The following is a 16,747-nucleotide window of genomic DNA, read 5'->3' as shown; positions in this document are numbered from 1 at the left end:
ACCAGTTTTTTCTTTTTAGAAGAGATAAAAAGCAATAATGTTCAAGGATATTCTCTTATAATGTTATATTATTTCAGGACTTGCACAAACTGTACACTATTATTGTGTGTATGGCATGTCCGTAGAGCCTGATTGAAAAATGTTGGAACGAAAGTCAGGGGAAAGGAAAATAAAGTCCATATCTTCCGTGCTCTGGGATTAATCATGCATTCGTGTGAAGATGATGCATCTGTGCAACATGAAATTCAAAGTTTCTTTGATGAATTCAAAGAAGAAACTGTGTTTTTGGATTATTTTGCAACCAACTGGTTAAACAACAACAAGCTATGTAAGTTTCCTAAGGTTGCATTTTATCAATTTATTTTGTAATTGACCATTTTCTATTGTTTTTTCGCATCTAATATATGTTTTTTTTCCAGATATGTGGGCAAAAGCATATAGAGACTTCCCACATTCCAACCAGGATATTAATAATGCTATCGAATCTTATCACCGATATCTAAAAGCAAAGGTACTTCTATGAGAAGAATAATGCGTCCCATAGAAGGGTGGATTGGCTGTTGCACCTATTATTAAAAAAGGTTGAGTTGTATTACATTCACATGCAATGTCTAAAAAATGCTGGTTTTGTCCGAGCTTCAAAAATTGAGCAACAAATAAATTTAAGTGCGTGCAAAGCAAAGAATATCCCAGATGAAGATTGTATGGCTGATGGAAACAAGGAAAGTGAGTATTTGGTTCGTAGCCAAACTACGGCAACTCGTGATACATGGTATCATGTCATCTATAAAGGGCTGAACCTAAACTTTTGTAATTGCAAATGGGCCCTAAATGACAATATTTGTAAGCATATTTTAAAAGTTGAGATGGTAGTGACTAGCAAGGTTTCAAGGGGCAATGAATTGCCTAATGTCTGTAGGTCTATTACAGAAAGACCTGGATATTTACTTGATTTAAATGAATCATTTGTAATGAGCCCAGAAATTGAAATGAACCTTCCAGCTTCTCCTTCCACTGATTCAACCATTGTAAGGCAAGATAGCGCCCTAACAATCGATGAGGAAATTAAACTTGTGATGTCATCAACTCATAAGAGATTGAGGGGTTTATTACAAATAACACCCACATCTTTGGAGCAGGCATATGCACTAAATCAATTGGTAAAAAATGTAAGCCAAGAGTACAATAATAAGAAATTTGATGTTGTAACTCCATCCAAGGTCACTACTAAGAGGCGACATAGTTTCTTGAGCCCAACAAAAAAAGGGGGGCAAAGTGTTCCTGCGTTGAAATCAAGAAAATATGGACCACAGTTTCTAAAGGTTGGACGGTGTCGTGGAAAGAAAAGAAGCATGAATGAACAATTGAAGATTTCTTCTACAAAAGAAATCAATCTGGACCACACATCTAGAAGGGTACAAGGTTCTATTTTGCAAAATACTGGTATGGAAATATTAATTGATGTACCATTTAATGTGAAATTCAAAATATCATTATCTTCATTGCCTTCAATGTGATTGCATAACAACATGTTTTTTTCTTTTTTGTTACAGCTGAAGAATCCACATCTCATAATACTTCAAGTTGCCAAGTTCGTTTATTTCATGAGAATAATGTGGATCCAAATATGGGGGGTTCATTGATTCATTTTCCATTTGATTCACCACGTCCACCTCTCCCGTTTGATCATCGAACCCCCTGGTTGTTTCCACCAATGGCACCAAATTCATTCATTGGGCAGCCTACTTCAACCCATAACATTTTGGTTCCACACCCTAGGGTGATGCCCCCTATTGTACAACCAGTCGGATTGTATCGCCGCTTGCACTCTATACAAGAAATAGTGGGTGAAAATAACAATCAAAGTGCCAGCAATCAATGGCAAGATGACAAATATTCGAGCTAATGAGTATTCATGGATATAATATGGGCATAACCCTATAAAGGGATCTCCTAATCCAAGAACATGTTGTGAGCATGATGGGTTGAAAATGTTTTTGGATATGTACAACATTATCTAATTTCAATTTTGTATGGTTATTGTATTGAGCTATTGAAATCTTTTTGTTGAACTCAAAGCATATAAAATCTCAGTGTAAATGTTGGCTGACAAACTCCAAGAAAAGGTTATTTGCCTTTTTGCTACTATAAGCTCGATACATCTTTTTTGGATAACAGTATAGTGTATTGTACATAAAGGCAGAATTGGAACTCTTATATATCAGGCTGGCTCATTATTGTAGATGTTATTTTGGCATGTTGCTTCAATACAAAATGAATTTCAATGAAAATTGGTGAAAATTGGTGAAAATTATTGACATGCTCAAAGTCAGTCCTTTGGTGTCTGGAAATGATTGAAAATTGTGGAGTTCGAACAGCAGCTTGCCCTCAAACTTCACAAGAGGTTTCTTTGTGCTAGTCTGGGAGGATTTACCCCAAAAGCTTTGTTCTTGAAGCAGTTTTTGGTTAAACTGATAGTTTGTGACTGATTTTGGGAAAACCTGGTTTGGGTGTTTCAGTGGGATCAGATTAGTATTTATTTGATCAGATTTGAGCAATATTAGCTTTTTCTTCTGCACTCATAATTTTTGTCAGGTTTAGTGAAAATGATGATCCTTGGTTGACGTGGATGCGTATTTTAGCTCTTTAACAGACTTTGAACAGGTTTGGAAGTAGCTTTGTTCTTGACTAGTGCAATCGATTTTATTAGCTGTGAAGCCTCTTTTCCCCAGTGTTACCATTAGTTTCTGTTCAGCAGGAAATTTTCTCGGCTCATGGGAAAATCTATTTTCTGGCAAAATGATTTTCAATCACATGTTCTACTTTATAGCCTCTTTTCGAGAATTCTTGATGACCATTTGATTTGTTGTGAGGATGACAAGAGTCAGGAAATTGTTATTTGTATAGAGACCACCATTTCTAATTTATGATAAGTTTTATCACATGAAGGCTATGTACAAGTTGGGTTGAAAAATTCCAACATCTCTCATTGCCATGCAAGGATAAAATTATACAGGACAAGTGAAAGAATATGTCCTCAGCAAGCATAGCCATAGTTTACCTTTAATGTTTTGGAGTATTGGAGGACTACTGTTCACTGAGAATCCCTATTTCAATAAGTACCTTCTCTTCATCTCAAAAAGGACTTGTAAATTTCAATAAAAATTTGTAGTTGTAAAGCATAATAAAAAGCTGTCCACTGATTTCAGGTTGTGGGAGCTAAGTTGTTGCTATTCAGCGGTGCCAAGCAATAAATAAATACAAAATACTAACTACAAATTGATAAAACAAATTTGTAGATATCTCTTGTTCTGCTTGTTATTTTTGTTAGCAGTTTCAATAAAGTTGATCACGTGGAGATCTGTTGCTCTACTTCTCTGTTTCGTATGGGTTTTCTCAACGTTTTACAATAGCACAAACAAATTACAAATATTGATGCGGTGCTTAATAGAGTGAGAGCTCTCCTTTGCCATCATGACTTAAACTCAAATCAGATACATCCATATTCATAGCTCCCTTTATGAGCTTATTGTATTTGCACAGAGTATAAATGACTATTCTCAATATAAGGTACTGGTCTTGACATCTTCTCAGACAAGGTCCCAAAAGGGCTTATCTGGGCTCAGATTATGTCCTGGTCTTAACTGAGAAAACTAGCTCTGCTGATTTAAAAGTCCCAAACTTATCTTCCTTTCTCTTGAGGGGAATAACGAAAACCATTATGATGATTGTGAGAGGAGGTCTGCTTCATTTAGCCATGAAGGGCTTTTACGTTCTCCAAGGGTGGGCATCTTGGTCTTGATATCTTCTCAGACAAGGTCCCAAAAGGGGTTATCTGTGCTCAGATTATGTCCTGGTCTTAACTGAGAAAACCAGCTCTGCTCATTTAAGGTCCCAAACTTATCTTCCTTTCTCTTAAGAGGAACAATGAAAACCATTATGATCATTGTGAGAGGAGGTCTGTTCCATTTAGCCATGAAGGGCTTTTAGCTCTCCAAGGCAAGTGATCACATTTGGATACAAATCCAAATCTCTGTAATTTATATTTAAGTAAATTGGTTCTTGCACGATTGAGTTGATCTTTGGTTGTGTTCTTACCAAGTGTGGTAAGTTATATTCTGAGTGGATCCTAAGTATGATATCATTGAAAACATGAATTCCAGTAAAATATATTTAAGGGTATATATACCATCCAAAAGATGTAAAACTTACAATACAATGCAATTGAAATATATATATATATATATATATATATATATATCACAGAGTGGGTTTATATATTTGTGTGAGAGGCACAATTTTGTTGTGAAGAAATTTTCACTTTTTGGAGTCACTATATGGCGGGGATACGTTAATTAAATATCTGTTAATGCATTACATTATGTCACTATATGTGTAACTCGGTTTATAAAAACCTCAACTTTAAAAACTATGTACTTTTCTTGATCCCCGTTTTAGATATATTATTTCACTTGGTCAAATGTAAAGTGATATTCATTTTAAACTTTGAAGTTTTAAGAGAGCTTCGAACTCATTGTAACGTTTCTTTGTAAAAGACTCTGCTTTACTTACTAGTTTGGATGTGAAAGATGCATGTACATGAGGGTAACGGAATGCTGTAAAGGTTACCTAAATTGCCATTGAGCAGGTAGTGGTGTACAAGTACTTGAGCTCTGAATAGTTTAGGGTTGTTGCTAGTTTTGGGTTGTTACAAGTGGGAACATTGTTCAGTTTTGGCATGCTATTGAAGGGTTCTTGCCATATTGTGTGGATATTGAATGGAGCATTGTTCTAAATGTTTGATAACCTACTCTGTTCCATCAGGATTCTTGTAGTTGCTGTGTATATGTTAATAAGCATGGTATTTTGTTACATCTTTCTTCGTTACACTTTGATGAATATGGATGGTGATGATGTACTTCCCTGTTATGGTTTATGGCATGCTTTTTATGGTCGCACATCACCGTTGATTCTGGTGTAAAGTCAATAGTGAGTGTTCTTGATTAGATGATTAGCTATGGCCATTAGCTGAGTTAGACCTGTGGTAACGAGATGGCCAATATTATGGGGCATTACGCTTTAAATTTGTAGTTGTTATTGTTGGTGTCATTCTTGCAAATTCCAAAGCCTTAGTTTTTGGTTCCGGTGCTGGAAACATGGGACACTAGACTCTAGAGCATTTCTTGTGCTTGTAAGAAAGGTGTCCTAGTTGGAAGATTAGTGTGGGTGTGATGAACAAGCGACATGTCAAGAAAAACAAATGTCAAGAAAATGGGGGATTAAGCTTTTTGAAGCAAAATTTATCATTATGATTTTGACAAAGTTTACGACTCCATATTTTTAATCTTTTAGGCAATTTTGAAAGATGAGCGTTTCTTCACTTGTGTTCTTTATTTATTAACTTTATTTATTAAGATTATGGCATCTTCAAAGGCATCATGGGCATGTAGGGCTTCATTGATATATGTGTACATTGCATCATTCTAGGGCAAACCATGTACCTAAGAAAATTAACTTCATACTAGGTTAGAGTTTGTCATTATTATGCATCAATGTTCCTAGGAGGGTTTCATGGTATGGAATTCTTCATCTCACATTAGATTACGCATCAACTATTTTTGGCCTGTCATCATATAGATATGGATATAGCTAGGGTTTGCATCAGAAATGACTTATACTTCTTAAATGTTGTGAAAAGCAACAAACCAGATGTAAATAACCTTCTTTTGTTACTTTCATTTATTCCCATGGCATGACTTATACTTCTTAAATGTTGTGAAAAGCAACAAACCAGATGTAAATAACCTTCTTTTGTTACTTTCATTTATTCCCATGGCATCCATCCAGGTGGAAATCAACACTATTAAAGAGGTAGCATCTGAAACTTGAAATTAAAATTAAATTCATACGAAGCTACAATAATATTCGCTGAACCACTAGTAGGTTAAGAATAATTAGTTCACCTCAAATATAATGTACATAATTGGACACATGAATTCAGTTATAACATGATTGGACATCTAAGGTGAATGATATTACAAAACCAAAAAAAAGTACATTAACGAGTACTTTACTGAAAGAACCACGGTATGAGAATCCCAAGAAAAATGACAACCATGGTGTATACACATAGTCGAGACCTATATTGATGCTGATCAATGTTTGCCAGTGGAATGAACGATGATCCTGAATCATCTCTGGCACCTGCATCTACACTTGAGATTGCTCCAACCATTAGATCAGTAGAGATTTTATGGATCTCCGCAAGGTGCTTTATCGAAAAAGAATTAAATCGAGCACTCCAGATTTTTGCCTCTCTGTAGAGGGGCTTCAAATTGTCTGCGCGAACATTGTAGATGCCTTCCATGTGATTACAGATTAAATCTGAGTTTGTCAGCACTGTTATGTTATTCACCCCATTGTGTTTTGCCTCTTTTAAACCTGCAACAAGTGTAATGTAGTATGCTTCGTTATTGGTTGTCTTTCCCTGCACTTCCCATATTCTATAAATCACATGATTTTTTGCCCCATTGTGAAGGACAAATTTTAAAGATGCTGGACCCGGATTGGGGCGGCATGATACTTCAATGCATAGTGTCCACTTTTCCACCATTCCGTGGGCTTAGAAGCACTGCATAGTGACAACAACAAAATAGATTCATGTTAGAATACTTTAACATGACAAAATATCCTGATTGAAATTGATTATTTTTATGCTACCTCAAGTCTGAATGCACATCCTTGAAAAATAACAGAAAATCAAATATCAGTGATAAGACTTTGGGCATATAGAACAAACTTTAACTCGAATGTGTTTAATTTTATATATGGATGGAGAAATCCTATGGGGCAGGAACTTGTCACTTTGTATGTTGGGATGAATGCATGTTAAATGTAGAAATGCCAGTATTCTTCACATAATGTAAAAGCAAGGAAGGTTTCTTAATGACCAAAGCCTGCATATATCAAAATATTTAAGATTCAAAAGATGCAGTTTGCAAACTCTTAATGATGTAAACTTTCAACAGCCAACCAGCCAGATGCATGACATGAACACAATAATCATGAAGTTACATTTTAGCCCCGGCGTCCCCCATGTAAAGTGAGTTTCTTCCATTGATCATATATACAGAAGTAAAGTGAGTTTCCTCTGCCATCAAATTGCAGGGAAGATGGTATTTTTGAATACTGCAATTCGCCTTCCTACAACGAACTCTTAAGCGTGTCTTCATGAAAATGGCACGTAGCACGGTCAAAGAAGCTTTGGTCTTGGGTTGGGTTTGATTCCTAGTTTGTAAAATTTTCAAGATGTTTTAGTTCGAACTTCGAAGATGAAAGTACAAAACATTGGTAGACAAACTGCTTAAGAGTCATTAAGCATGTAAAGGATTAACGGCTGAGTATACACATTTGGTGTGAAACAAGAAAACAGGAAATTAACCGTTTCCTTGAGAAAATGCTTCAGGGACTGCTTGCCAACCTACTTTCTCTATCCAGGACTCTGGCTTCTCTTTTGGTGATTTGCGTACAAAATGTGGTTGATTGTTGCAACTGCCAACTTGACACCAGGTACAGGTCTACAAGAAGATCAGTGAGAGCTTAAGAACATGTGTTTCTTCCCAAGAAGTCACAGGTTAAAATCCAGAGTAGTGTGGATTATGTATGCTTTTGTATACTTTAGTAGTCCAATGGCTGCTTGAAGGTGGGTCCTTTGTCCTACAAACAAAGAGATCTTCTACATCAATTTGATGTCTAGCTTGGCTGTGACCTTAAAAATTGGATTATTATTATTATATATTATCCCGGAGAAACCTCTTTATACACTGCTTACAAACAATTATCCAATCCATCCCAAATCTCAAAGGTCTGCAAATCTGATCATGGATGCAACTACCTTTGATACAGTTGCAGGTTCTTTTATGGATCCTCTTAACGAGCCCAAAGGGGTCTAATCACTTGTCCAAATCTTGTAGTCAAGGAATGCAGACAGAAGGTGTGCGTTTTCCACCATGTTGCTTACAACTGTTGCCTGAAAATGCCAAAACACAATTCCGATGCCCTGCATGCTAGATAAAATTAATAACAGTCTGAAGAAAAGTACAGATATAGATGACAAGACCTCCTTCCAGGAAATCAAAATGGAATATGACGCTTAAAAATCCAATCAACGAATTAGAATCTCACCACTGAAGTTCAACCCAGATTAAATTGATTGCTAGGAAATGTTGATCTAGAAATCATCAACAAGAATTTAGATGGGAGAAGAGAACAGTTGAAATCCAAGATTGCTTCGAATGCACTCTGTCAATTGCTAAAACAAAAACAATGCTTTTCTTTAGATTGTGGGTTGTTCAAGAGAGGAGAATTATAATATTTATTTCTGCAGATTCTGTTTTCCTCTTAAGGCATTTAAAGCAGAAAACATTTAAAGATAGTTTTACATTTTAAGGATAAAATATCTGGAACCTTTCATCACGACATCTGAAACTCACTTTACTTCTGTATATATGATCAATGGAAGAAAGACAACTTGCATCATGAATAATATTGACTGGAGACAATTTCTTCACTCTGAATAGTCCAAGATCACCTTTCTTCTTTGAAAAATGTGGCTCTGGGCTGAGCAGAGGTGGAATAGCCTGGGACTAAACAATAGGTGGTTTTATACAAAATTGAAATAGCCTGGGACTAAACAATAGCCTGAAATTCATTTCCAAATGTGATCACTTGCCCACCCTTGGAGAGCTAAAAGCCCTTCATGGCTAAATGGAGCAGACCTCCTCTCACACTGATCATAATGGTTTTCATTGTTCCTCTCAAGAGAAAGGAAGATAAGTTTGGGACCTTAAATGAGCAGAGCTGGTTTTCTCAGTTAAGACCAGGACATAATCTGAGCACAGATAACCCCTTTTGGGACCTTGTCTGAGAAGATATCAAGACCAAGATGCCTACCCTTGGAGAACGTAAAAGCCCTTCATGGCTAAATGAAGCAGACCTCCTCTCACAATCATCATAACGGTTTTCGTTATTCCCCTCAAGAGAAAGGAAGATAAGTTTGGGACTTTTAAATCAGCAGATGAAGTTTTCTCAGTTAAGACCAGGACATAATCTGAGCCCAGATAAGCCCTTTTGGGACCTTGTCTGAGAAGATGTCAAGACCAGTACCTTATATTGAGAATAGTCATTTATACTCAGTGCAAATACAATAAGCTCATAAAGGGAGCTATGAATATGGATGTATCTGATTTGAGTTTGAGTCATGATGGCAAAGGAGAGCTCTCACTCTATTAAGTACCGCATCAATATTTGTAATTTGTTTGTGCTGTTGTAAAACGTTGAGAAAACCCATACGAAACAGAGAAGTAGAGCAACAGATCTCCACGTGATCAACTTTATTGAAACCAGTCTCTGTTTATTTATGGCCATCTATAATATAGGCCATTGAAGAGTGCTTTTGTATGGGTGTGTAAGGAAATTTTCCATTGCAGCTGGTGAAATAAATTTGCAGCTCATGGAGTACAGATGCCCAAAGCTCCATAGGAGTTGGGTTGAAATAGTTGATTTCCTTATTGTTGGTAATTGCTTGGAGGGCTATGTAAAACTTGTCCGGTGATGTGTTCAGTGCATGAAATCATGGCCCTTGTCACAGCTAGATTTATATACCAACTTCGCAGATTTAAATAAAAATGAATGTTTTATGTCCAGAAGATTCTCTAAATACAGATCTAAGTATGGTTTAAAACCAATATTTGTCATTTGCAAAGACGGATATGGCACCCAAAAGCAGGGCTGCTTCCTGTGTTTTTACTGGCATTATATGATTCATGATCTTTAATACTGTATTGGGTATTGTGATCTCAATTTTCAAGTTTGCGGTGGAGTATTTGAGTGCGAGAATTGGGGCAAAAATATCTGTCATAAACGTTGTAAGTGGACTTGTGACAGATTTAGTTAAATATGAGAAATTCTCTTTAACTAAACTAATTGACTTTTGGCTTTAGATCAGTGAAATAAATCACATTTTCAGTTTTGATTTCTGAAAATCATATCTAATCTGCTGGTAAAGAAATGACAAAATGTATTGATTCCCTGCTGCAGATGTTGCAGCAAAATCAGATTTCAATCGATAGAAGATACCAGGAATGTAACAGGAATGTAACAGGAATGTAACAGGAATGTACTAGGAATGTACCAGGAATGTAACAGAGCTCTTGCGCAGCGTCAATCTGGGTTGCAGAGGCAGACCGATTTCGAACGTATGTCAATAGCGTTTTGGCGCGCGGGGAGGTCGCTGTTGTCAAAGAACGAGACGGGGCAGGCCCGCGGTTGGTGGGTCCCACGTTCGTCACCGGAAACGCAAGGTGGCCGCCGGAGTCCCGTTCCATGGATATGTATGCGCCCCCCATGACTTGCTTGACATACATAGATGGGCCATCATTTAATACCTAATATATGGCTGGTTAGCTCTTGCCGAAGTTTGATCAAGCATTTCTTTGTGTTCGGTGTTGTCAATCATATATTTAGTGTAACATCGACGAAAAACATTTGTTAGTCTGTTGCAGCTGCACGGAGAACACTTATCTGATACAATTAAAGCCCCAAAATAGGATTCGAGATCTAGAGGGTCTAGTTTGAAATGGAAGATCCCTTCGCATTTCAATCTGAAAATTCAGCACACTCTAGAGTTACCTGTGGATGCTCGGATGAGGCAGAATATTGCACGTATAATGACAGACGAATTCACAATGGGTTTACTAGCAGCTCTATTCAACGACCTTATACTTCTTCTTTTAGAAATCTGTTTAATAGTCCCGCGCGTCATAGAAACCAGTTTTTCCATGGAAGTACACGCGACCCAAAGCTTGTTACAGGGGGCAGTGATTATGTTCATTCAGCTTCTTCACAAAAGCAGGTATGCGACCTTAGAAATCCTTGTTATAGAACTGACAGCCTGAATTGAGCAACAATACATATTTCTTGGCGGATTAAAGACTTATAGGTCTGGTTTTACATTTTATATTTCGCTCATGCTTTGCTCTTCGGATTAATCTCAGCTCTTTAGCTGCCGAAAGATATAAATTACTACTCAAAAACCAAAGTACGCCCTTGAGATCCTCTTTCTTTATATATTTAAGTTTCGACTGGTTACATTTTCCGCTGTTGCTTTTGCTTTGGCATATTGTTTGGTCAGAGAAAAACCCTCGAAATATTTCGAATGTGTATATTATCAATTCTGTAACTCCCGATTGAAGAAGTTGTTGTTTATTAGATTTGAATAGTAGCTCCACATAGCTCTACAGGATAAAAAGGGGGATTCACTGGACTTAGATTCATGATCTCTCCAGTAGAAGGTCATATTCATTTAATTCTAACGTGATATATAAACTCAGTACAATAAAAGTTAACATGGGAATTCTGGTCATTGGGTTAGTTTCCCAATAGATTTTGCCATAGCCTTCTTAAAATGACCTAAACCAAAAACCTACCTAGACTAGGTTGATAAATCTTACATTCACCTGGATTGACCAGGGAAAGGACTGGTAGCTAGAGGAATTTGATATCTATCGCCGATGACTAGTCAATATAGTCATTAATTCTTTAACATTTCTATCTAACTTGTTTAGAACAAACAAACATGGCCGCATGGGATGGATTCATTGGCTTCTAAAACAATTTCAGCAACATCTCAGCTTACATAAACATAACAGTTGTGTTTCAATAAATGAAACTGCATCTACAATTTCTCTTTCACTGACACATCTCAGCATTTCACAAGATACTTCATAACAAAGACCTCCGTGATAAGTGACATGAAAATGTTGCATGTACAGAAGATACAGGTGAGGATAAATATTTTCGGGTGCAGGGGTGAAGTTGTGTCCACCTAACTGTCGAGCTGTATCGTCCTAATTTCTACATGGTGGTCTCCTTGCATATGGCACCTGTCAAACAGTTGTGCCCAATGAAGAGCCTGCTCCTATGGTCAATGTTGCATGGACTTGCCAACGCAACACCACTGTATGCCTCCCAATGCACAGCCAAATTGCTGTGTGTTTAAAAAGGGTTCAATGTCATGCTCCTCACGATGATATTTATCTCCACCCGAAAGCTACCAATACTGTTATCTCTACTACACATTATCATTGACAAATGTTTATAAATCAACAAATGAAGACATTGTTGATGTAATTGAGACTCCACCTACTTTAGAGCAATAGATGATGGAAAGAATGTTGAACCAGATGAAGATCCTTACACAATCCCTCTTCAGCATCTTGAATAGGTACCGCTTGATTGTTAAGATCATGCCTTAGAAGAATTCGATCCAAAAATATTTTTGTGACATCTGTCATGAAGTTCCCTTGGTATTTAGTTTGGAGTTATAACACTTGCTTCACCTTAACAATTAGTTCATTGAGCTTATGCACAAGCTGTGGTTGCTTTATGGACTCATTGATTGTTTGACTCCATTGGGGCTGCATTCACTTCCAGTCAAAGCATCTTCTCTTGTTACTCCTCAACAAAAAGCACTATTTTTTTTCAGAGTTTCATGGTAACTCTAAACCTTCTCATTTAGCAAAGGCTTGAATTTTCTTTTTGTTAACAGGATCAAAAATGTTATTAAATAAGATATCAGATTTATCTGTATTAATTTTCATTTTGATTACAAGTTCACAAGCATCTAGTATCTTCTTAATAACATTAAGATTCAAAATAGATACATACAAAATTAATAAAATATCATCAACAAAAAGCAATTGAGAGATTTAGACATGTGCAGAAGTCTTGATACCTTGTAATCCCCTATAGGATATGCACTTTTGATAAGTTTATTGAGTACTTTTGCAACATGTAAGAAAAGAAGTGGTGACAGTGGGAATCACTCTCTTAACCCTTTGGAAGCTTTAAAAAAGGCTGAAGGATGCCAATTGATTAAGACTACAAAGTTGACAGAAGATATACAAGCCATCACCCTGTAGGATATGCACTTTTGAATAAGTTTACTGAGTACTTTTGCAACATGTAAGAAATGAAGTGGCGACAGTGGGAATCACTCTCTTAACCCTTCGGAAGCTTTAAAAAAGGCTGAAGGATGCCAATTGATTAAGATTACAAAGTTGACAGAGGATATACAAGCCATCACTTAATTTGTTAAATTTCATGTTAACCAAGCTGGATTAAACATAGCCTGATAAAGGCCTAGTTAACCTTGTCATGTGCCTTAAACAAATGTTAAAATTGGCAACAAGGGCCAAATTCCACCTTCGGACAGCTCATTTGATGGGAATGATGATTGCATTAAATTCTTCTTTTTGAGAGGACCAAAATTGATATAAAGATCATCCAATTTGGACAAGCAGAAGTGTGTTTTTGAATTTATGGCCACACATGTGCAAATTGCTCTAGTCGGCCACATCATGTAGGCTCATGAAGCCCAATGGACTTGACTCTTCACCTTCGATGAATTGTATAAATACAAGTGCCCTCTCACCTTATTTGGCATCATCATCACACACATTTCTTCTCTCCTTCTCTCATTGGTTCGTACAACTATTGGGTAGATCTTCTTTCTCTCACAAAGGCAAAATGATGAATTTTCTGGGAAAATTGTTGGGCCAAATCGTAGGACTGTTGCAGGAGTTTGACAAGCATTTACTTAGCACTTTGACTCATCCTTTGACTCCGATTTTTGTGGGAAAAATTAATTTTTGGTAGGTCGTATAGTTTGGCACAGGAACCAGAGAATTTCTGGGCACTTTGATCGCAGGCCTGACTGAAGGGTTGATTGTAGACTTGACTGTAGAGTTGACCACAAAGTTGTCCAAGTTTGACCATAGTTTTTAGGATTGTTTTGCACTAACTTTGACCACCTTATGAGGTTGAGTTTGATTGGGTATGACCAAGCTCCAAAAAGGAAGATTTGCTACTGCGTTGAAAACTAAATTGGAAATTGTTATTGGGATGCTAAATGAACATTGAAGTAATTGTGCTAAGCATAGAATATACCATTGTTAACTAAAATTAACATGGTATCAAAGCCCAGGTGAAGATAAAGCCCAAGCAAGAGAGAAAAACAATAACCAAGAAAGGTTTATTGGACAAGTTTCAATGGCTTCTTCTTCTTACTACAATACTGAGGACAAGCTTAATGACAAATCTGACTATCATGTATGGAAAATAACTTTGGACCTGACTTTGGAGGAGCATGATGATCACACAAATCAAGAATGACCTTTTATCTATTGGAGAACTTATTGCTGACAGGGAGCTTACTCTCATTGCACTTGGGGGTCTTTCAAGAGCATGGGATGTGTTTAACACCACCATTCTCAACAATGACAGGATTCCTAGTTTCGATGAATTATTGGCTAGATGTCATTGGAAAATCAAAGATATCATATTAGGGTTTGATTCTCATTTCTTGATAATTACTTGTGAGTGTGTTGGCTTCTTTTACTTCTTTATTATCTTATATTTCATCAAGCAATTATACATACATGAAGATCACAAAACAAGAGACACAAGATATAAGCACATGCCACAGGGCAAAACCCCCCTCAAGGGGAAAACCCAGTGAAAGTAATTCTTCCTTTCAATAGTATTCTTTGAAACTTTTCACCTTAAACCAAGACTAAACTTTCTCTCCACACCATGTCAGCCTCCAAGATCTTCGACCCTTCCAACAACTTCGACTGTAGTAGACCTAGGGGGGATATTATGCGGTACAGAGGGAGGTACCCAAGGGAATAATGTAATAATGTGATGGGTCATAGTTAATAAATAAAGTGGTTAACCCGAATCATGTAAGGCACCACAAGTAGTTAGGAATAATGTGATAAGCCCGTTGTATTAGATACATGGTATTGAAAGATCCATGGTAATGATCCAGGGTATTGTATGTATGAAGCCTATATAGAAGCTAGAGACTCCCCATGGAGAGAGGTCAAGGATTATTGTATTGGCAAACATATGGCTTGTGGAGCATTTTCCTTCCTTAAGGAGTGATTGTATGGTGTTACCCTACCTCAAGGGTTTGATATTAATAAAGATTTGAAGTTTATCTATTTCTCTTGTTATTTCTAGGCATATTTCTATTTTCATATATTTGCAGGTCAAATCTATTACAAATGGTATCATAGCATTTTCTTGGGCAAAACAGAGAGATATTTTCTTTTATTTTTGTAGGAATTTTTTGGGGCGGCGAGTTTGCAGATCAAATCTGAAACTTCTGGTGAAAAATTTGCAGAAACAAATTGTAGATTTGGATTCTTTGAGAAAAATAGTCAAATTAAAAATAAATCGGTCGAATCGGAGTCCGGAAGAGGGAGATATTGTTGATTTAAAATCATCTCTTTTTTCAGAATTTTTTGTGACGGCGGATTAGTTGCAGCGCGAATTTGAAACTCCAAAGTGCCTAAATCGAGATTTCTATCACACAAGAAGATGCAAAATGGTTGTTCCATTTTGAAAACAGGTCATAATAATGATTCTGAGCAATATCGACCAAACTGTGTTCATTTAAAATTTTCGCCTAGTAAGTGATTTTTTTTTTCAAAACCTTCTTCATGGTTTCTAGAAAAGAGTTTTTTGCAGGAAAAAATAATGGTCTTACTATTGAAGAATTCCTAAAAGATTTTAAGAGAACCATTCGGAAACATTGGAGAGGTTTATTATGCATTTTTTGAAAGATGAGGTTGCCAGATGGTGGGGTCACCTGACAATAAGAAGTTGTCCAACCTTTTAGATGAAGAATTTGAAAAACTCCTTTTGGACAAATGGTCTCATGCTACACAACAGGAGAATGAAACACGAAAATGGTTACAGGTTTATGGATGTACTCAGAAGAAGAAGATCATTGTGTCTATAAATCTTAGTTGCAAGCAAAATTTTATGAATGTTAATTTGGCTAAAAGATTGCAAGTCCCAGCCAAACAAATGGAGCACACACAGGTTAATAATGAGCAGGTGCAAGTTTATAAAAATTTGAAGATTTCTATGGATTAAGTCCTGGCTAGAGAGGACATAATCAACAACACTCACGCTTACACCATGAGGTTGGCACACGAAAAAGAGAGAATCTAGGAAACATGAGAGCATATTCAAAATTAATAACTCCTTGTGAAAAATCAGAGACCTGCTTCCCACTGCAACAAATTGATGATATTTCTCCTATTTGTTAAATTACTTTGAACATATTTCTTGCAATTTTCTATGGAAAATATCGAAATACATAATTGTAGCTTACACAAAATAAAATACCGTGAAAACTAAACACTGCATTGGAGATAAATAAACACACACACAATTACATTGTTGTTTTTGGACAAACGTCCCTAAAAAAACCCAATCTGGGAAAATCGGTGCAACAACTGAGAATTTTATTATTATGTAGTAGTAATATGAGTACAAATCATTAGATGCCCAAACTGACAATCTGATACAGAGAATAAACTGGCAAAGAGGTGGTGAGAAAAATTTTCACACTGTTACTAGCGATCAAAATCTGATTCGGGCTCTGGATGGCTTGCCCTAGGCTGCCTTTGTGTAGTACACCTAAGGGGTATATTATGGGGAACAGAGGGAGAAAATCATTGTGTCTATAGATCCTAGTTGCAAGCACAATTTTATAAATGGTAATTTGACAAAAAGATTGCAAGTCCCAGCCAAACAAATGGAGCACACACGGGTTAATAATGAGCAGGTGCAAGTTTATAAAGATTTGAAGATTTGACTTGTAAATATATGA

The 16,747-nt window shown here is 36.6% G+C and overlaps 1 protein-coding gene across 2 annotated transcripts in view; it reads left to right on the top strand.

Moving 5' to 3' along the window:
- The first annotated feature begins 10,625 nt into the window (after positions 1-10,625).
- LOC149203780 (uncharacterized) overlaps positions 10,626-16,747 on the top strand; it is a 70,310-nt gene continuing 64,188 nt past the window's right edge. For both annotated transcript variants that reach the window (XR_016253969.1, XM_089403551.1), the window contains exon 1: positions 10,626-10,912. Coding sequence is in view for 1 of the 2 variants with exons in the window: in XM_089403551.1 (XP_089259677.1) it covers positions 10,637-10,912 (276 nt within the window). In the remaining variant the exon portion in view is untranslated. The remainder of the gene's footprint in view (positions 10,913-16,747) is intronic.

This window comes from Pinus tabuliformis, chromosome 2_1 (genome assembly GCF_031772625.1).
Source record: "Pinus tabuliformis cultivar Carrire ecotype Pingquan chromosome 2_1, CPIR1, whole genome shotgun sequence".
Lineage (NCBI taxonomy): Eukaryota > Viridiplantae > Streptophyta > Pinopsida > Pinales > Pinaceae > Pinus > Pinus tabuliformis.
The sequence above is the reverse complement of the archived record's forward strand: the minus strand, read 5'-3'. Positions and strand labels throughout refer to the sequence as shown.